Here is a 26,644-nt window from a genome sequence, read left to right on the forward strand (position 1 = left end):
CACACCATTCATAACCCACCAGCATCTCCCTCGACTCCACTCCACCTTCTGCAATGCCAAGAACTAACATCCCCAAACTCACAAATCTGTTTCCCAGTTCCAAGCCTGTTCTTATGCTGTGCTTTCTACCTAGGATGACTTTTTGTTCTTCTTTACCTGAGTTACTCCAGCTCTGGAAAATCCCCTGGCTGAATTAGATAGCATATTATAGCATATTAGTACATCCTCCACACAACAGGTAAGAACCTGTGCACACTGACCCTGGTGCACCTACCTCCCCCAGGAGTCAGTGAGACCTGAGGGGGCTGCAGGGCATCCCTGGAGTGGTGCATCCACAGTCCACATAGCTACTTCACAGCCTGCCTTGTGCCCAGCACATGGACCTCCCTGTGCCCAGGTCCCACCATGTGGCCAACCTGGAAGAGAGATCTCACCTTTGTGGCCTGCATGGAGTATAAATTCACACTGTTGAGGCTCACCTGGACTTTGCTTAATTTGTTATTGATTCTCTAGATGTAAAAGAACCACTTTTTCTGTCTTCTTGAACACTGTGTTTTGTTCTATCAAATGTGTTTATTAAAGTTATGCTCTGCTTGCCTATTTTTTTTCAGCCAGGGAGAAGTCACTGACAATGTTTCAGATCAAATTTTTAGACCTCCCTCTCTTTCCATGGCTGTTATAAAACAACATTTTCTCAGTTGACCCTACATGACTTTTGAGGAAAGGAATTTTTTCTTTTTTTTTTTTTTTTTTTTAACTCTTCTGTAATTGTTGAAACACAACAGGTCTCATGACCCATTATTCCCATTGGGTCTCAGTACACACATGGGGCCCCTCTGTCAATGTGAAGCATGTGGCCCCATTTAGAGTGGCGGTCTGGTCACAGCCAGAGTTCTTGACCCACCCAAGATTAATGGAGCTCTGCTGTGGGAGTAGGATGGAAGCCCATCCTATGGGCTTCACCTTACCACTGAGACAGTCACCACCAGGAGGTATTTAAATAAGCAAAATGAGGCCAGGTACAGTGGCTTATGCCTACAATTCTAGCACTTTGGAAGGGTGAGGTGGGAGGATGGCTTGAGCTCAGGACTCAAGGCCAGCAACACAGAGAGACCCCCATCTCTACAAAAATAAAAATGAAAAAATTAACCAAGATTGGTGGCTTGTGCTTGTAGAACCAGCTATTCAGGAGGCTGAAGTGAGAGGATCGCTTGAGCCCAGGAGGTCAAGGCTGCAGTAAGCCATGCTCGCACCACTGTACTCCAGACTGGGTGACCGAGCAAGACTTTGTCTCAAAAAAAGAAATAAAACAAAACAAGCAGCATGAGGATTTCTACTCTCATGGAGCTGGGATATTGAGAAAATGTATCTTAGAAAATGACACTGATTGGTATTATACGACCCAGCAGAAGTAATTGTTTCAAACATTAACCTCTCTGGGCCTCAGTTTTCTTATCCGTAAAATGAGAAATCATACTGGATGACCCCGAGTTGTAAAATTCTACAGATCTGATTGATTCCATGATAGCTCCTAAGGGAGTGATCAAAGCAAATTAGAGGAAATTCAGCTGCATATTCAAAGGGAAAGAGTAGAAAGAAATTGAGAGAAAGGAAGATAACTCCCTGTTGTTGGGAAAAGGCCATCATAGGGCTTCCCATTAATTTCTTTGCCTCTTTCATTCTTCTTCTGTCAACGAAAGCTCTGCAGGGGTTGAAGAAATAAGTGATCAGAGTGGGCTTCAGGAGGTACACATACTTTCCACAGCAAGTGGTAATTAGAACTGGGGGCATCAAAGAAAGAGGAGATTTTGGTTAATGGGGATAAGGGTAGAATGCCGTTCCCAACAGAGAGAGACAAACATCATTCGTTTACAACATTTGGAATCAGTCTCATTGCTTTATATTTATACCTCATTCATTCATCAATGAAAAAAATGTCTACTGAATGTTAGGTTTGTGCCAGGCATCCCATTAGCCACTGGGGATATAACGATAAGAAGCTTATAATCTAGTGAGATAAACAGAAATTAGAAAATGGTTATTAAAATAACCAATAATTACATTTGTGTTAACTGCTGTGAAGGAAAATTACAGGAAGCCATGCAAGGGGGTGCAACGGATATACAGAAGATTGTCAGGAAAGACCCTCTGTATGAGTCCATTTTGTGTTGCTATAAAGGAATACCTGAAGCTGGGTAATTTATAACGAAAAGAGGTTTATCTGGCTTATAGTTCTGCAGCCTGTGCAAGAAGCATGGCACCATGATCTACTTCTGGTGAGGCCTCAGAAAGTTTCCAATCATGGAAGAAGGTAAAGGAGAAGCAGGCGTGTCACATGGTGAGAGAGGCAGCAAGAGAGATGCCAGGTTCTTTTAAACCACCAGCTCCTGTGTGAACTAATAGAGTGAGACTCACTCATTACCATAAGGAGGGCATCAAGCCATTCATGAGGGATCCCCTACCACGATCCAAACACCTCCTGCTAGGTGACACCTCCTGCTAGGCGACACCTCCAACATTGGAGATCATGCTTTAATATGAGATTGGGAGGGAACAAATATCCAAGCAACATTACCCTCCAAGCTGAGAGGGACAGGTAGATAGAAGTTAGCCAGGACAAGTGTGCACCTTCTGGGAGCAAAGTAGGAGCAGAGCCTCCGGGCCCAGCAAAGGCAGGTACAAAGGCCTCATGGTAGGAAAAGTGGCCTGGTGCCATTGAGGAATGAAGGCTGTGTGACAGACAGCCATAAGAAGTTGGGGGTGGCAGGAACAGGACTGAGAGGAAGATGAATGCAGTTGAGAATTTTGAGTTTCATCCTGAGTGTAACTAGAAGTTGCTGCTGAGTTAGGGAGAAAAAACACAGGCGATCAGAGCTGAGCTTTTAAAAGCTCTCTCTGATGCACTATAGAGACTGGTTTGAAGGGCAGTCTGAGTGTATGGGCAGGACAACTGGAGGTCATTGTGGGTATCCAGGCAAGAGACGGTAGGTTGGAACACACCAGCAAAAACTGGAAAGATGCTTTAGGGGAGAATCCCTAGACCTTCACTGAGCCACAGACTCAAGGGGCCATGTGTCCCCTGAACACTCAGGCATCAGTCCTGCCTCACCATCCAGGCTTTGGGCTTCCCAGATCCTTAGGAATGATGATTCCTCACCTCTTCCCTCTCTCTTTACTTAAAAAAAGGGGGAAATTTACCAGTCTTGCATGTACTACACTGTAGATGCCCAATTTCCTATTCAGGGCCAAATTTCTTTTACCCAAAGCCTGTGTGGGTTCTAGTTCTGGTAATGTATTTGCACTGCCTGCCCCAAAGTCAATTTCCTAAAGATCTCCATTCAATGGCTGCTTCTTAGCCTCCACTTCTAGGCATTTGACATATTGCTTCTTGTATTCCTTCCTGTAATTATCTCCTCCCATTAAAACAACAGCAAAACACCATGATTTGCTTATCAGATTTGCAAAAAATTTAAAAGATAAAATGTCAAGTCTTGGTAAGAAAGTGGGAAAAAGGGCACTGACCAAGCCTATTGATGAAAGTATAAACTGGTGAAATCTTTTAGAAATCAGTTCAGCAGCTTCTCTTAGTACTTCAAGTGTGGGCCAGAACTGAAATCAATATGAAGAAGGTAAATCATTTTAAAAATTGTAGTGATAATTAGGTGTCTATCTGGGGGGAAAAAAAACATAACTTTTGTTCCATACTTATACCTTACTCCAGAATAAATTTCTGGTGAATCCAAGATTTAAACATTAAAAATGAAACTACAAAGATACTAAAAGAAACCATGGCGAAAATTTTTGTATACTAATTGTGATATGAAACTCAGAAGCCATAAACAAACATATTGATAAATTCATCTCTATACAATTTTAAAAACTGGCATGACAGAAATAGCCATAAGCAAATTTAAAAGTGGGGGGGGAAAGAAAACCTGATAGAAAAAAAAATTATTTGTCACTTATCACAGATAGAGTGTTAATATCCCCTAATATATAAAGAGAATCTATATGTCAATAACAAGATAGAAAATTGTGCAAAGGGTATCAACAAACTGTTCATTAAAAAATACACAAATATAGCTCTTAAATATTTGAAAAGATGCTGAATCTCACTCTTCATAAAGTGTGAGTTGTTAATTAGCCACATTATGATACTTTTCGGGGGATGTCAAAGAACAAAAATGTGATAGCACACTGTGTTGGAGGGGACATGGAAGATAAGAATTCTGACACACAAATGGAAGAGTAGCAAATTTGTACAACTTCTATGGAAATTTTGGTTTTATTTATAAAAATTATGACTACATACACCCTTTGACCCAGCAATTCCACTTCAAGGATAATTTATCAGATAAACTTTTATCTACATGAAATTAGGTACACACAAAGTTATCAACTGCAGCCACCGCCACCTCCAGAACTTTATTCACATCCAGAAAACCTACAGGTGGACCACTAGCCTTTGGACAATACAGCAGCCTTCCCAGAATTTGCTGAGTAAGACCTGTGGGAGCATAGTCCTAGTGGAAAGAGAAACCGTTAATTGAACTTGAACTTCTCACCAACCAGTGGTATAGGGGACTCAGAAGAATCCGAAATAATTAGACTAAAAGAAAATAAGGTATAGGACATTTCTCGTACATCTTTATATGAGGAGTAAGCTTTATACTTGCCTCATGCTAATCTGACTGCTGTCCTCCTTTCTTGAACTGGACTCAGCTGGACTCTTCAATATGTCACCTAAGACCCTTTGCTGTCAAGTGGTGAGTGCATAAACAAAATCTGATGTGCCCATATAATGGAACACTATTCCAAAATAAAAAGGAATGAAGTACTAGTGTGTACGGCAACATGATGAACCTCTAAAACATTATGTTAAGTGAAGAAAACTGTATGTCTCAAAAGACCACATACTGTGTGATTATATACACATGAAATGTTCAGAAGAGGCAAATCTACAGACAGAGAGGTAGGTTAGCATTTGCCTGGGGCCAGAGAGGGAAATGGGGAGTGACTACAAACTGGCATAAAGAATATTTTTAGAAGTGATAAAAAATGTTCTAAAATGAGATTGTGGTGATGGGTTACAAATTCTATATGTTTACAAAAAAATTACTGAATTGATTAAAATTTTAATACACTTAAAGTGAGTGAATTTATTGCAGGTAAATAATACCTTAATATGGCTTTAAAATAAAACCCCTCTGTTATTTGGTCCAACCCCCACCTCAATATCCCAACAATGCTGGCACGGTCTCCATTATCCACACGTAGCTTGTTAATGGTGACTTCATGCCCCTGCTCATTCTATCCTCTGTACCTTGGATGACCTTCTTATCCCTTTATCCCTGTATCCCAAGTGCCAATCATTCATTCAATCAAACATGTATGAATGATGCCTAAGTTGAGGCAAAGGTGGCATCTAGAGGGGCTAGGTGGCCAAGGAAGCATCCCTATGACTGATAATGAGGGCCTGGGGAGTATCGGGGTGTGGTCCAAAGACAGTATCAGAATCGTGGGCTCAGGACCCCATTCCAGGACCACTAGATTTTCCAACCTGGAGGTCAGTTGGGTAGTCAAAAGGCCAAAAGTGCTCCCCAAGTTCAACACACCCATGTCATCACCACAATGTGCCATTTGTTCCAGAACAATCCATATCTCCCCACCTGGCCTGTCTCTTGCATTCCCATGACCAATGCACTAGGGCTGGCATTACCTCACGGCCTGGACAGAACATGGAGACAACAGACAGGGCAAGAGATGTCAAGGGCCCAAAGCAGGGCCATATCTTCTCATAGCTGGACAACAGAGCCCATACCCATTTCTGCCCCTCGATGTTGTTGCTGACGTTCTGACTGACCCTGATGTCCTTCTTTTACCTCACCCACATCCCATCTGAACTAAGCCAGAGAAAGGCAGATGTGGCTTGGAAGCCATTCTAGACCATGTTGGTCATGATGTTTTATTGACAAACGGGCAAAGTGAGGCCCAGAGACATTCAATACCAGGACCAAAGTCAGGTGGTGGATACATGGCAGGGCTGGATTCTCTTTGCAGCTCCTTCCTTCAAGGTGGCTATGGTCTTATTTCCTCCATAATTCTTTCCCTGGCTTAGATTTATCTACCATTTTTCTGAATGCATAAAGTATGATTGAGTTTATTCCACACAATTTAGCATTTGATAATATACTGTTTTGAAATATTATTTAATTGCTTCATGTGTGTGCCTTTGGTTTCTGCTACCAGGCTGTGAGCTCCTTGAGGACAGGAAATTAAATTTTGACTTATTTATTAGTTCATTTCAACAAGAAAAATAATTCCATGCATTTAGCTTCACAACACTGGAATTATGGAACACTATTTTATTCAGTAACATCTGGGACCACCAGTGAAATCCACTTCATTTTCATCTCACTTTTTATCCTAGGTGATCTCATCCACATACGAGGCTTCAACCACCACGGAGTGCATCACCAACTTGACCTCTCCCCAGCACCCCAGACTTGTATATTCTGCTGCCTGCTGGATGCCTCCTGATAAATACCTGGGATGCACCACCTTGACCTTTGCAGCCCTGATGCAGTCTCACCTCCATCTGAGAATGACACCTTGATCACCCAGTACCAGATGCCTAGGAAGCAACCTAGACTCTGCCCTCTCCATTTTGTTTTGTTTTGCAACTCATCATAGGAGGTTAACCCTCAAATTCGTCTCCTATCTCCTTCATAGCTCTTCTATTCAGTCTCCCCTTCTGTTTCATCATTGAACTCTCTTTACTCTCCAAGTAACTCTTCCAGTCATTCTCCTTAATTCCCTTGCTCATATGAGTTTTCTAAAATACAAATCCATCTCCCACATGAACCCAATCCTACAGGTTGGGACTGTGTTGGGTATCGCTCCATATTCCCAGTGCCAAGCCCTCAAAATATCCTGGAAGACTGAGGCAATGAGCAGGGCCCTGGCCTGTTCTTTAACTTCTCTCCCTTCTTTACTGCAGGTGCCACCAGGCTAACCTGTCTTTGTGAAAGGAAGAAACAAATCAACCTTGCACAACCAACAGATTATTAACAGCCTTTGAAAGAGCACTATTATTGACACAAATGGACCACCTGTCCTTGAGATAAGCATAATAAAGGAAACAATGACATCCATTAGAAAGTACTTGTTCGGGCTTTCAGACCATGACTTTGATGTATGAGTAAGACACTTTCGGGTCTCTCCAAGATCTAGGTTTGTTAGGCTTGCTTATTGGAAGTCAGAGCTTGCAGATCTATTGCTAGAGTGCCTATTGACATTTGGACAGTGCATATTGACTATTTGCAGTCTGTCTGATTGTGTGTGTGTGTGCACATGCATGTGCATGTGTGTCTGTGTGCATATGTAAAGCATGCTATCAAAACTCATTTATCTGTATAAACTGTTCCCCTTTTAAAATCATTGTCAGGGGCTCTACCCATTGGTCCATCTACACTACCTTCCAGAACAACCTTCAGAAACTCTGACACATTCTTTATGCCCCAAGAGTGGATTTGAATTTCAGAAACAGGCAAAGGTCATTTGGAACCAAATCTGATTAATGAGATGGATAAGCAAATTAAGAAGTAATATTACTGGTCAAAATGAAGAGCCACTATAAAATGAAGGTGAGAGATTGGAGCTGATTCCACTCTGTGCCTCTGAAGACAGTTCCAAGCATACAATTCTGGAAAGATTTTTGATAACTGGCCCCTCCCTGGACTGCTGCAATGTCCCCCACCCCACACAGGCTCACCCCTCTAAGAATGCCCTATGACTATCATGATGCTGCGTCATTATAACCTCCACGAATAAACCAATTCTACAGGGCCTGGCTGGAAAGGGGCACTTCCTCGGGACACCTTTATTTAAGACAGGAATAGAAATAATTGAAATTGGCTTTTTGGCCTCTGTTGGCCTAATAAGATCCCAGCTATTCTGATTTGTTTCAAACCCAACTCATTTATCTCATTTATTTAATAAAGAGTCAAACATCTACTACAGCAGCCCCAAGCAACATTTTAGGAGTTGGTGAAACAGGAGTAAATAAGAGAAAAAGTCCCTGCCCCCATGGACCTTATATTCCAATAGAGTTAACCAAAGGATGAACAAACAAATGAATAATATAAAGTCAGGTAGCATTAACAACTACAAAGAAGCAGGAAAGGAAATAGAGTGACAGCTAGCAGTGGGGTAATCAGGGAAGATCTCCCTTTGAGCTGAGATCTGAATGAAACACAGGAGCTAGCCTGGAGGGTACACGAGGGAGGAGCATCCCAGGCACAGAGGACAACCAGAACAAGTTTCCCAGGGCAAGAAGGTGCCTGGCCCACTGCTGAGAAAGCCAGGATGCCAGCATGGCTACAGAAGATTAAACAGCAAGAGAAACACTGAAAGAGATGAAGCTGTAGAGGTTGCCAGGGCAGGCAGACCCCACCTCTGCCAGTTACAACTCTGTGATCACAGACAACTTTCTGAGCTTCAGTTTCCTCACCTGCAAAATACTATTTACTTTTCAGGGTAATACGAAGACTGAAAGATCATGGATGCGGAAGGAGCTCATCTAGTGCTGTGCCTGCACATAACTACCATTCACTGAGTACCAATTATTGCCATTATTATTATGACGATCATCATCATGATTATGTTAACCTCAGGATCCACCTCTAGCTGAGTCACCAGGGTGTGGAAATCATCTAGATTCTATATAAATAATCCTACCCTTTGGTCAGCAGAATGCAGGAACTAAAATGCTAAACTCCCTCTCCTTACAGTCACAGAGAAACAACTAGCAGTTCCCTTCCCTTTCCCTCTGGGAATCTCCAGGGCTTCCTCTGAGCTGTTTCATCAGAGCCTCTCTTCTCTCAAGCCAGCAATCTCAGGACCACTGTCAGTCACCAGCTCAGACCACAAGGAGACAAAATTGGACACATCTTACAGGCTCTGGTCCCATTCAGCAGTCTGTTTTTGGGTACAAACTGCTGTTAGGGGAAGCTGCTGTTTTGCAAACAGTTGCTGCTACCGTGCCCTGTGGGACCATAATGGAGCTTTCTGGGCATTGCCCAATCTGGGGAGATGTCTGCCCATCTGAACAAGAAGTCCCCTGGAGCCCGGGCAGCACACAACTTCACAGAGCCCACAGGAGACCAAAGATTCTTCAGGGCAGCAGATGCTCAGGGCTGGGCTGGAGCCACCACTACCAAATCTTCCCCACCAATCAGCCTGGACCCCAAGGACAAAGCTCCTGTGTAGACAGTAGACTAAGCCTGAAAGAGCTTGGATATTAGACAAGCTAGAGGGCTAATTAAAATGTAAAATGTGGTCCGTGGGGCATAAATTCCTACAAGCCCAGAGGGATCTACCATTTAGTACACCAACCAACCAAGGCAGGGATTTACTCAAAGGCTCCCCTGAGGGCTGCGAGCACCAGCTTACCTTCCAATATGCTTGATTTACCTCCCAGACGTGCTGGGCTGAGAGGACAGGAATTCCCCTCCCCCATCCCCCATTCATTACCATGGCCTGATGTGGCATTCCATTGAGAAAGGTGACCGGCTCAGGGTTGGGGACTCTTTTGAAAGCCCAGTGCCTTGGAAGGGCTTCCATGTTGTAGCAGTACAAAGCAATGAAATCCCTAAACTGTGAACTCACAGCAAAGATGACCTCCTGGAAATGCATCACAGCAAGGGGATGGGGGTGAGGGACATAACTGTAACATCACAAACATATACATATTGTTTCCCAATGCAATATTTAAGAGCAGAGCTCCACAGAATCTTGGATGGTAGAGAAATGCAGACAATATTGCAACAAGGTCAAGGAGGAGGAAATGTCCCCAAGCAGAGAATATTCAGATTGCTAGGAAGGAGGTTTTTGTGATGATCAAAAAAGGGATGGGGGTTTAAAAACAGCACTGCTCTAACCTTGCCCAACCCAGAATCATGGGGATCCCCATCTTAGCTGGGGGTAAGTTCACAGGATCTGGAGTCCACCAGACCCAGCTGTGTGACCATGGGCAAGTCTTTAAATTACTCTGAGCCTCGACTTCCTCCTCTGCAATACAGGGATAGTACCTAATAGTACCTATCTCATAAGGCAATTGTGAGGATCAAATGTGACTTAAGCTTGCAAAGTAATTAAACCCCAGTGAGAGCCCCTTGTGAGCCAGTTATCATGAATATCTGCCCTCTGGGGACACACACTTAGCCTCTCTCTGAGTGCACATCAGTTATTTTTTTCTTGGAAGTCCTCTCTCCCTCCGTGATGTGTATGATCTAAGACTCTTCTGTCTGTCCATCAGCACCTGTGCATCTATCACTGATATATGCGCGCGTGTGTGTACGTGTGTGCAAGTGCAAGTGCAGGCAGCTGAGGTGTTGGCCGTGGCCCTCCCTTGGGTATGCATACCATTGGAAAGCTGTGTGAGCGCTGGTCAGCTCCGTCCACTGCTTAAAGACCCTGTGACTATAGAACCACACTACTAGAGGGCAAGGCCAGCAGGGCACGAGGTCTGAAGGGTGCACACCCCTTTACATTCTGGCATATTTCACACCCAGGTTTCTACCAGCATGCTAGGGAAAATACTGCAGGCTTGGGTCTGGGCAGGGGCTCCCTATCTATAGGCCCCTGGGCCACTGTAACCTCCAGCAGGCAGCAGTATTTCGTACCAGGCCCTGCCTGGAGTGGGGTCCTCAGCCATTATGACAGCTGCTGCTGCTGTTGACACTGCAACAGTGACAAATTCATCCTTCTGACAAGATCCCTTTAAATAATTCACAGGGAGCTAGGGATTAAGACACTGTTTCTCTCTGTCTCTGTTGAGATTTAAAATACCTCCAGCTGGGGTATTTAAAGAGAGTATAATGGGCTGCCCCTCCTGGGTCTCTCCTCCCCCTTTCCTCCTTTCCCATTTCCCCAACTCATCACCCACCCCACCAGCCAGCCCTATAACAAGGAGGTCCAGAAAACAAGAAAGGAAAAAAAAAAAAGGAGGGAACCAGTGCTTGGCTGGTCACTATGGCAACGGCGGCAGGGTATTCAGCTGCCATTATTGCAGTGCCTCACACATGTGATTATCTTAAGCTGTCGATTGAATGTGGTTCTCACTGCTGCCCAACACGGCCTTGTAGAACAAGGCAGGGGTGGGAGCTGGAGGCCCCAGGCCCCAGCTGCTTAATACTGCTATGCCCAGGCCTGGACTCCATTGATAGAGGAGCAGAGAGTCACTCCTGGGAGAGACTGATGGCATTTCCCTTCAGCTTGGAGGGATTTCTACTCAGAACATATAGCAGAGGCCAGCCTCAAGCTGGCCCATCATGCCGGGTTACAGGCTAAGGAAATGGGCTCCTCATTCCATGAGCTCGGGAAGTTTTGACTGAGCATGAGCCATGCTGGCTGGGGCCAGCCAAAGCTGCCTTGGAGACAAGAGAGCCAGCCATGGGAGAAGGAAGGGGCGGGGCCTCTGGCAGGAGCTCTTGGCTTCATTCCCATTCTCAGGATGGAGGCAATTCCCAGCCTCTGGGTGAAAAAAAGCCACATCTGGCCTCAAGAGAGGACACCCCCACCACATCCTGTGTGTTCTCCCAATTGGGTGGGAATGTGGCCACCATGTGTGATCCACTTACAGGGACTGCTTTTTCCTGGGACTTTAGATGCTGAAGCTTGGCCCTAAGAAGCCTGCAGAGAACTCTGCCTCCATTGAGAAAAAGTATTCCACTCCTTTGCCTCCTGGACTTGGTTTCCCAGGTGCAAGAATATTCTTCAAATGACACAACCCCTGGTTAACCCCAATAGAAACACTCTGATTTTTCCAATGTGTCCTTTAAAATTCAGCTCCCATATTAAGCCTCTCATGACAGCTATGCTCAGGCCAGCAATGCACACAGTGGGGCCACCATTACTTTCATCTGGGACCAGGACTGTTCCAAATGGCAGAGATCAGTCTGGCCTTCCCTGCATTTGCATCCCACAGTCAGCCCTGTGAAGATATGGCCAACCATACACAGGTGCCCATCACTTGAGGTACCACTCACCTGGGTCACCCCTGCCTTGTTACATAATGAACTGCTTGCACCTAAATGCAAACGTGGACCATTACCATTTGCCACATTGGTTTAAAGGCAAAGCTCTTGATCAGCAAATAAGTCAGAATCTTGACTCCTACATTTGTCATGTAGGCTGTCCTTCGCGACACTGGGAAATGTATTGGACATGCCTATCTCCACTAGAAAGAGCAACAAGTGGGACAGCATGCATGGAGATGAGGATGTGCCACGATGGGACCCCAGCCCCATTCTATTGGCAGAGCAGCGTCTCAAATGGTGGAGGGGTGCATTCAGCCCCACTGGCACTGAGGACAATGGATGAGACAAAGGAGATCTCTGGAGCCCCTCACAGCTCTCCCTTCCCTTCCCAGCAATTCTCACTTCCTGAACACTTGTCAGGACCTAGGGGGTGGGAGGGAATCCTCTTGGGCTCCTCTGTCACTGCCTGGACCCGGACATACACATGGACCACCTGTATCCTCTTGAGGATCCCTGGCCAGGGCTCACCTGCTCCAGGTTCCTCTTGGACTTGCTGCTGTTTGGTCCCCCAACCCCACACTTCCCCAAACCACCTCCTCTACCTCCCCCCATAGAGCTTACTTTAAAAAATGATTTATCAGGTGCTTATCACATGCACAACTCACTGGTTTGCTACTTTAAAAAGCTACACTTTTTCTTTTTGAACATTTGCCCCTCCTCATTCCCACTCCTCCCCACCGCAGCTCCATTCTCTGGTTTCTCAACAGTCTGTGAGTCTGAGTTCGTCTCCTCACACTCCTTGAGGGGCAAAGATACAAAAGTGAGCTTTGTGGTCAGACAAGCCTAGGGTCAGTCTCAGAGGCACCCCCACCCAGTCCTGGAACTTTGGATAATGGCTCTTTGGAAACAGAACTTTGGAAATGGGAGAGATGCCACCTTCCTTCCTTGCAGTGTCCCGGTGAGAAGTGAGGTCATACAAGTAAAGCTTAATGCTTGGCACACCGTTGGTATATAATTAATGGTGACGATTAGTGTAATAGTTATCATTATTAATAATAACACTGATATTAATAACAGGGTGTGCTCTCTGACATTGTTCATGTGAGAATCACAACCTACCATGCTGATCTTGTGTCTCCAGGGGCCCTCCTTCATCACTTCCCACCCTCATCCCATGCAAGTTAGGTCTTTCGAACAAGAGTCCGTTGTTACCACTAGTACTAGTCAGGGTAAGTGGTACTGCACTGAGCCTTACAGTTTACAAACAAAGGTAAACACAATGTAATCCCAATCACGCTATAGATAAGATCTTATATTACCCATGTTATAAAGGCAGCATATGGACTTAAAGAGGTTGAAGAACTTAACAGAAAATGCAAATAAGTCCAGGACATCAGATCCCAAATCCTGGACATGATCCTTCATACTACTGAAAGTATAGTGGGATTTTGGCCAACTTATTCTAACGCTTTTGCACATAACTGGAAGTAAGGCCAAAGCCAACATCCCAAGGCTGCCCTGTTCCTGCAGAGGCTATAAGTTCCTCCTTCTGGGAACCAGGCTCATCTTCTGACAACCCTGATCCTCCCTTCTTCACCTGTTTTCCTCCTGTTCGTCTTATCCTCACTCTCCTTCTAATGCTTTGTCTTTCCCAATAATACGTTTCTTTCCTTCACCAAGGTCACCAGTGGGAGTGCTGTGAGTTCAGGCTGTCAGGGCAATGCTGACCCTCCTCAGTTCCAACCCAGTGCCTGCGTCAGGAGCCCTGTGTCCTCTCCTGCCCTGGAGAGCCACTTGTCCTTCAATTTGATAAGTGCTGTCATCAAAGGGTCAGTCCTCAGGCTCACATGCTAGTTGCATAAAGGTTTCCAAGATTGGGACAAAGGGCGTAGTGGGGCAACTGTCCTCTTGGGGAAGGTTTTAGAGAAGTGGAAAGACACCTGTCTGGACCAACAAGGGTTAAGCATTCCTCCAAGAGGGGGAAGGTGGGCTTGGGTAACCTCTGGAATTCCCTCCCACAGTCTGTGGACAGAAATGTCTCTGCTGTGTTGATGAATGAGTCTATGAGCCATTTCCAAGAGCAAGAAAATAAATCTGCCAGACAGTAAGGTTCTGGTGAACCACCACAACTCCCAAAGTTGTTTAATACAGCAAGCTAGAGAAGCTTCTGTCTCTCTCTCTCTCTCTCTCTCCCCCACCCCGTCCACTCCCCTCCCCCCACCCATACCACACACACACAAAGTCATATCCAATATATTTCTGCAATCGGTATAATGATTGACATTCTACTCTACAACACGGGTCATCTGTGGCATCCTATTCACCTTTCTGTTAAATGCATACACATGTCCACAAAAACAGTCTCATAGGAAAGCCCCATGAGGGCAACCACAAGCGATGAAGCCAGGCAGAATAGTGGCCTCACTGTTCATCTGGCCCAATTCTCCTCCCCTGGGGATCCATTGAGGTAGGTCCACCCATGCACGGCCCTGGAGTCTCTTCCCAGAGCAGCATCTGAATCTCGTGGCCGCCGCCTTCCGTCTCCTGGAGGAGGACCTGCTTCCTGGCTCTCACCCGAGCCCCTCAAGCCTTTGTCTATCACTGTCTCTGTCAGGCAGGTGATTTTAAACTTCCATTCCTAAAAGATGCATATTATATAAAAAATGTTTTAAGTGCCTCGGGTGTTTTGTTCCTCATTGCTTCATAGAAGTGACATTAATAGCCAGGGAAGAGCTCTGCTGAGTGCAATTATGGAGGATGTTTCAGGTATGAAAGCTGTTTTGAGCCTGCTAATGTTTCCTAATTACAGGCCTTTTGGTAGAGAGAGAAAAAGATAAAGAGTGGGTGGGAGGCCTAGGGTGGGGAGCTCCGACTTATCTCAGTGGTTTACCTGAAGAGGGAATAGGAGGGGAGGGAATGAGGGAGGGAACAGGGAGGTCAGAGGCCCAACAGCAGGGGAGGCTGGGCCTCTCTGTTGAGAAAGTGGTTCTAATTCCCAGGGAACAGCTCAGAGAAAGAATACCACCCATGTATCTTACTGTGAGAAGAAAAAAAAAAAAAAAAACCTTTTGCAAACTGACTGAGCCTAAATTTAAGGAGGCTCAGTCTGGGAGTTCCTTCTGGAACTCAGCCTCTGAAGATACCACGGTGGGTAGCATTTCATTGGGAAAGACAGTGGAGCATAATTGTTGGCAGGAGAGCCAGCCTCCAGGAAGTTAAAGGTCAGCATTGGCACTTTTTCACCATGAGACCTTAGGCAATTTACAAGCTGCTCCGTGCTTTAGTTTCCTCATCTGTAAAATGCGGCTATTGTGAGGATTAATGTGTGCCTGGCTATAAGGCACTTAGGGTCTGTCATACAGTAATAGATTTTTTTTTTCCTACCTAGTCCATCTTTCTGTTACCTATATCCTGATTCCCTCTGTTACTCTCTCCTGCCTTTCTCCCTGGCCTTCCAGTAGGCTCTCCACAACACAGGAATGGACACAGGACCTCAGTGTCAATTTCCTCCCCAGGGGATGGTCCAGAGTGAGCATGAGAAGGATTCACGCCAAGCCAGCCAGGCCCACTCAGAGCTAATTCCAGCGCTTTTGCTGGGGGACCCAGGACGGGATGTCTGCTCTTCTCCAGGGCATACAGATGAAAGAGGCTATAAGGGCTAGAGCTACTGCAGGCAGACATCTTATGACCAAGAAGAACTCCAGTATGGAACTTACACTGTGGGAGTAGAAGGAGGAGAAAAAAGAATGGGAAGACAGAGAGAAAAGAGAGAAAACAAGAGGGTGGGGAGGAGGGATCAATTGATGACCACCCAAACTTGAAGCCACACCAGCCCCTGGACCATTCAGTTTCATGAGCCAACCTATCCTTCGAGACTGAGCTTTGCTTTTCTGTCATTGGCCATCAAAAAGCCCTGACAGATACTAAAGCATAGAATGAGAATAGCTTCCAGCAATCAGCACTCAGGTCCAAAGCTCCCAGGTCCCCATTCAGTGGTGCCTGTCTGAGAAATCATGGCCAGCCCCACTACCTTCTTTTGACCTTCTGCCTCTGGCATGTCCTGAAATTCAAATGTGGTGAACTTCCATTCACAAAACCATTTTGCCCAGAGCTAAATTTCTCTTGGATTTTTCTAATCTAGCTCAGGCTTTTCTGTCTTAATAAGCATGATTGAATCATTAGAGGAAGAAAAGAGAAAATTCAGCCCTCCAGAGGGTTAGTGATGTGCTAACATTTCCTAAGTGTTTATCAAGGAAAACTTTTTACTGATATTGTTTCATATATGACAGAGTTATCATCCTTACCCCATTGAGCAGAAGTGAAACCTGAGACCGAAGGAGTCTAAATAACAGGCCCAAGATCACACAGGCAGGGAGTGCAGACCCAGAAAAATAGCCAGTTTATTTGATGCCAGGACCTGAGGCCTTAACTGCTTCTCCATAAAGGTCTTACCCATCAGACCAGATAAATTGTAATTGATTTTGCTTGGCCTTGGAATGGATGAGGTGTTATTAGAGTGAGTTTCTCTTCAGAGTGTGCTTTCCTGAGTCACTTGAGGTGGGCAGCTGGTGGGGGATCTGACAGGGACTGAGGAGACAGCCAGGGACTGCCAAATGGCCTAGACAGCGCACACATAAACAACCAAGCAGCAGCTGTGCATTCGGCCTGCGCGCCGGTACTCATGGGCATGCATTTCGTATCAGGAGTTAATTACCAAACACAGACATTCAAATACATGTTGTTCCCTTCACAGTAGCCTGCTCTGAAGCTCTCCATTCAGTCTAATAATCCTCCCATTATTGAAAGTGTTTCCAGAACTCTAGAACTGCTTACAGAAGCACAGGGTGAGATCAGCTAATTTAACTTCATACATATATACAAACACACACACACACACAAGCATATGTACACAGACACACACATATATACACATACATATATACATTCATACACATATATACAGATACACATATATACACACTATATACACATGTATATGTATACATACATGCAGACACATAGCACATATATACATATATACAAACATATATAGACACATATACATATAGACACATGTATACATATACACACAAATATATATACACACATATATACATGCACACACACATACTTACATTTCTACAGATATATATATGCACACACACATACACGGAGCACACATGAGCCCAGCTCACTCATCCTGAAGGTTCACGAGGCTTGGCTTTGGACTTCCTTCCTGTTTTTCCTCTATCACATCCCCCTTCCTATGGTGAAGATCTGCCAGTGTTACAGTAGTCAACAGAGCACGCCATGGGCCCTGAAGGTGGTTCCACAGCACAGCACAGAAGGAGGTGGAGACTGGAAGCCCTCACGGCACTTTTTGGAAAGTAAGAACTCAGGTAGATGTTTACACATAAGCCACACATCTCACCAACACAGAAACTTACACACACAGAGGCCAATGGCGGCCCAGGTACAAATGGCCAGTGAGCCCTGGCCAACCACTTCAAAAGTAAAAGAACTCTGGACTGAGATTTCCAACAAGCAAGTTAAATAAGCCTGTTGATCAGAGGGACTAGGTTTACCTTTCTAATCCATCACAGCCGGGGGCTGAAAGCAACGGGGACTTTCTTCTGCCTGTCCTGGTCCCCTTTATCATGTTTATCTCAGGAGAAGTGGCTCCATGTGCATCAATAATTATGCTCTTTAAAAAGATATTGACCACCAATTGGGTGTTACGAGGCCTACGACAAACATGTTACAGTGTATTTGGGTTACAGTACACCTAAACTGAGTGTCTCCTAAGTTCAGGGGTCTGGGTTGGAGATACAGACAAGTATCAAGAATGATCGTTATTCATTTATTCAGTCAGTCAACAAAACATTAATCTGATCCTGTCCTATGGCAGGCTGGTGCTGGGCACCAGGGACACAGAGAGGGAGCTCACTCATTCTCTGACCAGTGCAAAAGACTGACACATCAACAGATATTTAACTTACAGAGTGAAGGACAGTATGTTAGAGGTTGGTACCAAGACCCCCAGGCTTAAATAAACGGGGGACCCACCCCAGCCATGGTGGGAGGAGCATCCAGGAGCATCCCAGAGGGGCTGAGAACAAAGTTGACACCTGAGAGAGAGAGTGTCGGGGAGAAGGAACAGAGTAGGGAGGCCAGGGAGCATCCAGGAACTGCAGCAGAACTGGAGGTGCAACCAGAAAGACTGCTGTTTACAAAGCACTACCCATGGCTGGGCACGGCACTGAGTGTTTATCCACGGGACCTCTCTGAACTCCCCACTGCCTAGAGGTCCAGAAATGGAAAGGTTAGGGAATCTTTCAGGGCAGGGCTAGAAGCCATCCCAAAAAGGGTCACCAGGGGTTGTGGTGACAGTCCCTGGGATAGCTCGTTAGTGGGAGCTCAGCCTCTCCCTGGCATTTGTTACTTTGTAAATGTGTTTGTTACCTTTTTCCTCTGTTCACCAGGTAGCCCCTGATTTAGATTAAACCTAAAGGCCTTCAATGAAAGGCAGGGTGCTGCAATAGATTATAAAGCAGCAATTTTAATCTGGGAACACTTTCTGGTTTTGCCATGTAATATTGCTTTCCAACAATAAAACTGGGAATGATCTGTGGGCTTTGTGTAGGTGAGTGGTCCAACCCCTTCTTATATCTAGTAGTTCTCAAGTACAGCAGCAAAGGCACACACAAAGCCCCATAAAAGGAAGAGTCCCTTGGCCTCTGTCTGGGTCTGGGAAGCCTGCCACACAGGCTATGCACTGTGGATGGGGCCCATTGCAATGCCAGCTGGGCCCCTGGCAGCATTGTGTGACTCCTCTGGATGAGGCAAACCCAGTTCCTTTGAGGCCTCCAGAACAATGCCACCCACCATCTCCACCTTAAGCATCCACACGTGGTGTCCTGACTGCAGAGAAACAATCTGAGGACATTCCCTCCTGTTTGGGCTGACAGTCCATCTCCCTCCCCAATCTTCTCCACACTAGGTCTCAGAAAAAGGTGAACTCCTGCTCTCCCAAGCCTCCTGGCTTCTCAAACACCTGAGCTCCTCAGTGCCATGAAGTTCATCCTCCTCTGCTCCAGCAGCTCACACGGTGATCCACTCAGAGCCTCTTCATCACCCGGAAGAGCTCTGTGTGTCTTAAATCTGATGTCAAGGTGCCAGGTCTTCCTCCAGTCCCAGCCATGCCATCACATCTGTTCTTTAGCCTCATTGAGACCTACATCTGGGGCCTCTGGGCTGGTCACACCAGTCCTCCTGGCCTCACTCTCCTTCCTGTGGGATAGATGTCATGAAATAAGGTGCCAGCGTCCTCAGTCCCTGGCCCCTTCAGTCCCGCCATTTTTTCCTGTGCAACCAGAACTCTGATGATCCCACTACCACAGCTCTTCCAGGCAGTCAGGCAGCTGAAGGAGGCCTGTAGATCAGGATCCTCATGTGTGCACAGTTGTCAGCCACAATCCAGCTCTTACTCCTGGCTATATTCCTCCAAAACACGGCCAGCCTCTCTGCAGCTCTCAGTAGCAGTTCCTTTTGTGCCCTCTCAACACCTGCTACCCAGACTCCACATGCCTCACCCTCCAAACCTCACTTCCAACCCAGAGAGAAGATACGAAGCTGAGAGGAATTTTCTATTTCATGGCTCTGTCATGTCAAAACTGAGCACTCTCAGCTCTCCGTAGGCGCCTTTATCTGTGTCTTACTATTTCAACAGGAAAAGAGCCGTTTCCCTGGGAAAGGCAAATGTGCCCACAGCCCCTTGTTCCCTCCATCTACCAAGCTCTGTCCTCCCTCCCCTTACCAATTGCTGTCTCTACTGCCCCACCTCCTACTGACTCTTCACCTCTCTGCTTTCTGGCTTCCCGCCCTGGGCCCCTCTGAAACCATCTGTATACTTAACCTCAGGGTTTCTGGCAGCTAAACCCAGTGGAAATGTTTAACACCCAGAGGCATTTGCCACTTTTGTGCCCTCCTCCCTGACACACTCTTCTCCTGGCTTCTAAAACTGGACCTCCTCTTGGTTTTCTCCTGCTCCTAGCCCACTCTTTCCCAGTCTGCATGTCAGGTTCTATTTGGCACTTCAGTGCAGGTTATCCATCCAAAGCTCTCAACTCTTTCCCCTGTGGACACTCCCCTGGGAGACTGCAGCCACGCCCCAGGCTCCCATCTCACTGACATGTGGCCGCCTTCTGATTCCATTGCCCCAAAGTCAAATACTGACGGCACACCTTCCCGTGGGTGCCTCAGAGACGCTTCAAGCTTGACAGGTCCCAGATTGACTCATCCTCTTCCCACCCAAGCATACTCCTCCTCCTGTGTCCTCTGACTTCAAGAATGGCACCATCATCCACCCACTTGCTCAAGTCAGAAACTTTCAACAGTGAAACATTGAGTTAGGTAGTGAACTAGGTGTAAGCTGCCAATGATGAACAAATGCACAGAGTCCTGGCCACCCTGGAGGTTATAATATGGCTGAAGGGGGACTAGAAGTGAATCAAATTCTAACACAGAGAGATGTAAACTTTGGGACTGTGTGTTGTGCTATCGGTAAAGCTCCCTGGCACTGAGAAGACCTGTGATGGGGACTCTAACATGACTGGGATGCAGAGAGCATGTCCCTGAGGATGGACACGAGCAGAGATCTGAAGATGATAAAAGGAGAAGTCAAGAATCACTTCTGGTTTCTGGCCTTTATAAATGTGCTAAGATTTGGATAGAGAATGCACATGTGTGGGTGGGGAAAGGAAAAGGGGGTGAGATCTGCTTGGGCCACGTTGAGACTGATATGCCCATGAGCATCCAGTGAAAGAAGTGAGACTGATATGCCCATGAGCATCCAGTGAAAGAAGTGGCAGTTAGACATGTGAGTCTGAGCCAGATACTGGTGTGTTCACAGAATTGGAGGGTACTGTCCCGGAAGAGCACGGAGGAAACAGACAAGCAGGCCTGGGATGGAAGCATAGTCCTTGAGTCCTCCTTTTCCACCCAGACCAAGGGCCACGTTGACCCTCCCCCAGTTGCTGTAAACTAGACAAACTCAGAAGCTACTCGGGGCACCAGGAGAAGAACGACCTGGCTGTGTGTTGCCTCACAATGAGTGCTGGGGAAAGGCAGCTGAGCATGCTGGTAGCAAGTGGGGAGGGCAAACAGGGAGAGCCCAGGCAGCTGCTGTCTCTAAAGGGCATGCCTTGCCTTTGAATGTTTCCCTCAAGGAGAATCTTCCTTGGGAAAGGATATCAGAAGTATAAAGAAAACAGGTGTTGTGTATAAAAACCAAGGGAAAAATTAACCATAAATCATGTCAGGGCCTTGTAAAAACACACAAGCCTTCAAACAATAACATAATTTGTAAAAGACGGCAAGTTCCTAATATCCAGGTGATATGGAAAAACTGCTGCCTCATCAGCTTTACATAAAGTCCCAAGTAAAAGTGGGAAGGTTTTCCTGGTTGCCCACAGTGTTTCTGGCATGATTTGGACTTGTTCAGTGTGGTCAGGCTCTGCCCCTGTGCCCGCTCCCCGCTTTAGGGAATGCCAGTTCATTCTGGACGTTGCTTCCCTGTTCCAAGGCATGATGCTTATGCCTCGAGCAATGCAGTTCTTCAAATGCTGGGATAGGGTAACCGTGAGAACCCAGTGGAGAATGCACAGGTGAGATAACTGTCTGCCCTGTGACCCGAGTGTCCCAAATAGAACCATCCCTGCAGCAGAACCAGGGCATGGTGATGAAGTGCTATGCTGGAGATCCTTCATGGGGTATAGAGATTACAGGGACAGGATGCAGAGAGAAGGTCTGGGACAGATGAGGAGGCCTAGGGCCACCCTGTCCCAGCCAGACATCACCCACTGGCTGGGATGAAGAGCCCACTCTCACCTCCTCTTGCCTTCTCCCTTCATGATTAAGCTCTGAAATTAGCCAACTGCCCAAGCCAGGGACATGAACATCATCTCCACCTCCCCTATCTTTCTCTCCTTCCTGCCATAGTCCATCCATTGCCAATTCGTCCTCCTTAACTTTTCTCAAACTAGCCTCTGCATATCCTGTTTTAACTTGATTCTTTTGTCACATCCAAGACTGCTTAAAGAGCCTCTTAAATGCTTTTCTCTTAACTGTTCTCTACAATTCTGTCAACAAATGTGACCATTTCCTTCTCCTGCTCAGGATCTCGCCATTACCTATGGGATAAAATCCAAGTTCCCTGCTCAGCATGGCAGTCACAGTCCATCACCACCATTCCAGGTTCCAACTTACCCTCCAGCCCCATCTCAGCAGCACTGACACCATGCTGTGTTCCATACACACAGACTCTTCCCTCTTATGTGTTTTCATAATCTCATCATCCCTTTCAACCAGTATTCCTCCTACTTAGAACATCTTTCCAGGCTCTCGGTACAACATCTGTCAATCTCCTACCCATGCTCTAAAACCCAGCTTGCTTGTACCTTGTCTATAAAGGCTTCTTGTCTAACCTCATGGCTTCTCATTCCCAACTCTGTGCCCACACCTGCCTGTTGATCTCCACTGTCACACACTGGTTCCCACAAGAGGCCATGAGCTCCTCAAGGATAATCTATCTTTGTAGTTGACCAGGTACATGAACACTATACAAATAAATCATGACTGTCTCTCCAAGGCAAGGTCTAGGTGAAAGAGAGCCTTGGCCATTCTGAACTCTACCTCCTCCCTCATGTCTTTGCCTTTGCTGCAGCCCTTTGGGCATCACAGATCTCTGATCTGCCTCAGTGTCACCACCCTGCCCCCATCCCCACACAGCCATGGCCCCAGTTGTCTAGGTATCAGCTTTCAGAAACGACTGTGTCAAGAGATGGTCTACATCACCACACAAGGCAGCAGCTCAGGCCTGAGACCCCCAGTGCTGTCTTTACATGGATGGGCAGTGGACACACCCATTCACACCTGTATTCCATTCCCCACAGGTACTGCTCTGGGTAGTCTCTACTCTCCTAGATATCGTATGGGTCCAGGAACTCACAGCAGGACTGAAAGACGAATGGTGTGATACTCACCCCTGATGCAGGATTGGCCGTCCAGCCCAGCTCTGCAGTAGCCGTTCTGGTGTCCATTAACGTTTCTGTAGATTGAAAAGAAAAAAGAATAAACAAAAAAACCATGAGTCAGAAGGATTGCTATGCAGTGGCCCTCAAGATCATGAAGTTGTTTGTGATAGTAAATGACAGTAGTACAAGGAGCTTTGTGCACTTTCAAGCCCAGGCCCCTCTGTGAAGCCCAAGGCTCAGATAGCAAAAGAAGCCTGCTAAGATTATGCAGCTTATGGCAAAGTTTGATACAGACCTCAGGTCTGACGCTAAGTCCAGTGCTGTCTCCCCAGTGACCCCAAGGCTCCTGTGTTGGATGAAGTCATCTGTGCACCCACCACTTTACCCCCAAGACCTAGCTTCTTCCCAGAGATTCTACCAGGGCCGTGTTGACCAAGTAGCCAAATTTAATTCCTTCCTCGGGCCTTTCTAGGCCACCTCTTTCTGCCTTCTTCCTCCCCATTGTGAGGCTTCTCTGGCCTCATCTGTCTGCCCTCCTTCCTCTCCACACATTCTCCTCTGCCTCCCCATCAGGTATCTATATTGACACCCTTGGGTGACTTCCCATCAACTCCAAAGGGCTCACATAGCTTTGGCAAAGGTTTCACATAGAACACAAACACACATCTCACATCCCAGCAGCCTACCATGCAGGTGATGAAGTTGCAAGGGTGGCCACAGCAGCCAGATGGTTACCTTCCTTCCTCTGGCCACAGGAAAGGAAAGACAGACAGCTGGATGCTGCTGTGAGCTCCTAGGAGCCATCAGGGATAAACTGCACATATTTGAAATGTATCATTTGACACATTTTGATATATATGTACACCAGTGAAACCATCACTACAAATTAATAAACATATTCATCATACCCAAAAGTTTCTTTAGTCCCTTTGTAATACTTTCCTTCCTCCTACTCCTAACCCACCATGTCCCTGTCCCAGGCAATGACTCATATGCTTTCTGTCACTGTAGATTAAATGGCATTTTCTCACATTTCATATAAATGGAACCATATAGTATACGCCATTTTTTACAAATCTGGCTTCTCTCACTCAGCATAATTATTTTAAGACTTATTCATATTGTTGTGTATACCAATAGCTAATTTCTTTTTATCGTTGAGTAATACTCTCTTGTGTGATGTGCCACCATTTGTTTATTCATTCACCTGTTGTTCTCAGTTTGGGGTTATTATTGTGAGAGTCTATGGGAATTCCAGTTCCTCCATATTTTCATTGACACTTGGCATGGTCATTTGTTTTTAACTTTAGCCATTTTAATCAGTGTGTAGTGCTATATCATTATGGTCCTAATGTTCATTTCCTTGCTGGCGAATGGTATTAAACATCTTGTCACATACTTATTTGTCATCCATAAATCTTCTTTGAAGTGTCTATTCAAATCTTTTTCTCCTTTTTAAATGGATTATTTTCTTATTATTGAGTTTGAGAGGTCTTTATATATTCTGAATACAACTCCTTTTTCAGATACATGCTTTGCAAATATTTTCTCCCGGTCTGTGGCTTATGTTTTCATTTTCGTAACAGTGTCTTTCAAAAATCAGAAGTTTTTAATTTTGATGAAGTACAATTTATCATTTTGTTTTCTTTTACACTTTAGTGCTGTGTCTGAAAAATCTTTGCCTAACCCAAGGTCGCAAATATTTTTTTCTCTTACCTAGGTCTATGATTCAAGTTAATTTTTGCATAAGGTGGAAGGTATAGGATCAATGCACTTTTTTCTTGATGTGGATATCCAATTGTTGCAGAGGGGCACTTTTAAAAATTTACACAATGGTGCTATATGGGCAGGTGATGGTGTCCTAGCCACCTGCGTTCCCAGGATATGTATCAAGGGAACAGACACAGCGCCTCCCAGCTGCATAGCTACTCAACAAACAGGGAAGGGTACAATATAAATGATGCATCGTTTGGGGTTTTTTTCTCCTCTTGTCCTTCCCACTGCCTCTCCTTCCCATCACCATGAGAACAGCTACTCCTTGCTTACCGCATCAGGGAGGAGATGTCAATGCAGAGTCACAAAATCTTGGGCCCATTATGAAATAGAAGAACCCTGTCATAAACCAAAAGTTTGCAGAGAAACCCACCCTAAGGGGCAGGACTAAGGGAATTAAAACAGAAGTGATAAATGGGGAGCTGTGTGGAAGAAAGGGTCTTCCTATGCTCTCATTGCTCATTCAATCCCAAAGAGCTACCCACTCCACAGGAGAAACGCTGAGAGCCTGTCCAGGACACGGGCTTGGATATTCAGCATCCTAGGGAGGTGAGGGAGTGGCCAATGGCCCCGCCAGACTAACATGGCACTCAGGGACAGCAGGGGGGCTGAAGGGCCTGAGTGGGTCTAATGAGGGGGACCTGGGGGCATCCAGTGGTGACCTGCATGGGATATGAGCAGGGTTCAGGTGGGGTACAGGGTATCTCAGCAAGTGCCTGTGTGGACAGGAGCCAACAGAGCCAGGGAGCGCCTTCCTCCAAAGCTTAACACGATGGGCCTACTTGTAACCCAGATAGCACTTCTGCTACCCCAGCGAAACAGGGGCTCAAACTGGAAATGAACAGGCATAAAATGAAATAAAGAAAGCTGCATTTTCCTACCCATGTGAGTTTGTGTTCGGATTGAGTCGTGCCCCATGCACATTTGAAGGAACATAAGCACTGGAGCAGGTTTCTTAAGTTTGTTTTCGTCTCCAGTTCTTCTGACAGCTGGGGAGGCTGGTCTCTGCTTGGAGCAGCTCTCCCTCCCTCCTCCCATCTCCACTTCGCAGCACTAATAATGATCATCATGACACACCAAATTTACATAATACACTTCTCAGAAGACACTCCATGAAGCTCTGTAGAAACTCATCTCCATGATTATTAAAATGTCTCTGCCAGGAGGGCCTGAAACAGGGGCAACTGAGTCCCTGCGGCAGAGCTGGGAATTGGGGTACAGAAAGCTGCAGTGCTTTCTGCCAAGTCACACAGTTTCCCACCCTGACACCAACAGCCTGAAATCTCAGCACATGGACCACAAGGCCGACTTGGGCTTTTGAAGGGCTCTGAAGAAGCTCTGGGGTTGGGCAGCAGTGGGATCCTCACTCATAAAGCCAAGAAGCCACAAAAGCTCCCAGAATAATGCATCCCCCAACCCAACAGCAAGATCATGTTGGAGGAGCAGGGAGCAGGCAGAAGATGGTGGCGAGGAAAACAGTCCAGAAGCAAATAAAAGAATCAACTTTACTTCTTTGTCATCCAAGGACTCATTTGTTTTGTTAACCCCATAAATACAGCCAGGACTTCATATTAGTCATGATCACCTGCTCTAGGGCTGTAATTAAATCTGCTTCTAAATAATGTTTTCCACACACTCTGTGGGACAGAACTTGCAGCAAGAGAAATCCATTTCTTTATATCTGCCCATTGTGGAGACAGAAGACCACAAAACCATAAACCATCCACTCGATATGATTAAGGGCAGTTTCTTTTCTGGCACAGAGAGCTCCTGATGATGGCACTACACTCTGGTGGG

The 26,644-nt window shown here is 46.0% G+C and overlaps 1 protein-coding gene across 1 annotated transcript in view; it reads right to left on the reverse strand.

The window, feature by feature from the left end:
- Positions 1–26,644, reverse strand: part of EPHB1 (EPH receptor B1) — a 443,566-nt gene that overhangs the window by 289,937 nt on the left and 126,985 nt on the right. The window contains exon 2 of the mRNA XM_003895080.5: positions 23,084–23,148. Within this exon, the coding sequence (XP_003895129.1) occupies positions 23,084–23,148 (65 nt within the window). The remainder of the gene's footprint in view (positions 1–23,083; positions 23,149–26,644) is intronic.

The sequence above is a fragment of the Papio anubis genome, chromosome 2 (assembly GCF_008728515.1).
Source record: "Papio anubis isolate 15944 chromosome 2, Panubis1.0, whole genome shotgun sequence".
NCBI lineage: Eukaryota > Metazoa > Chordata > Mammalia > Primates > Cercopithecidae > Papio > Papio anubis.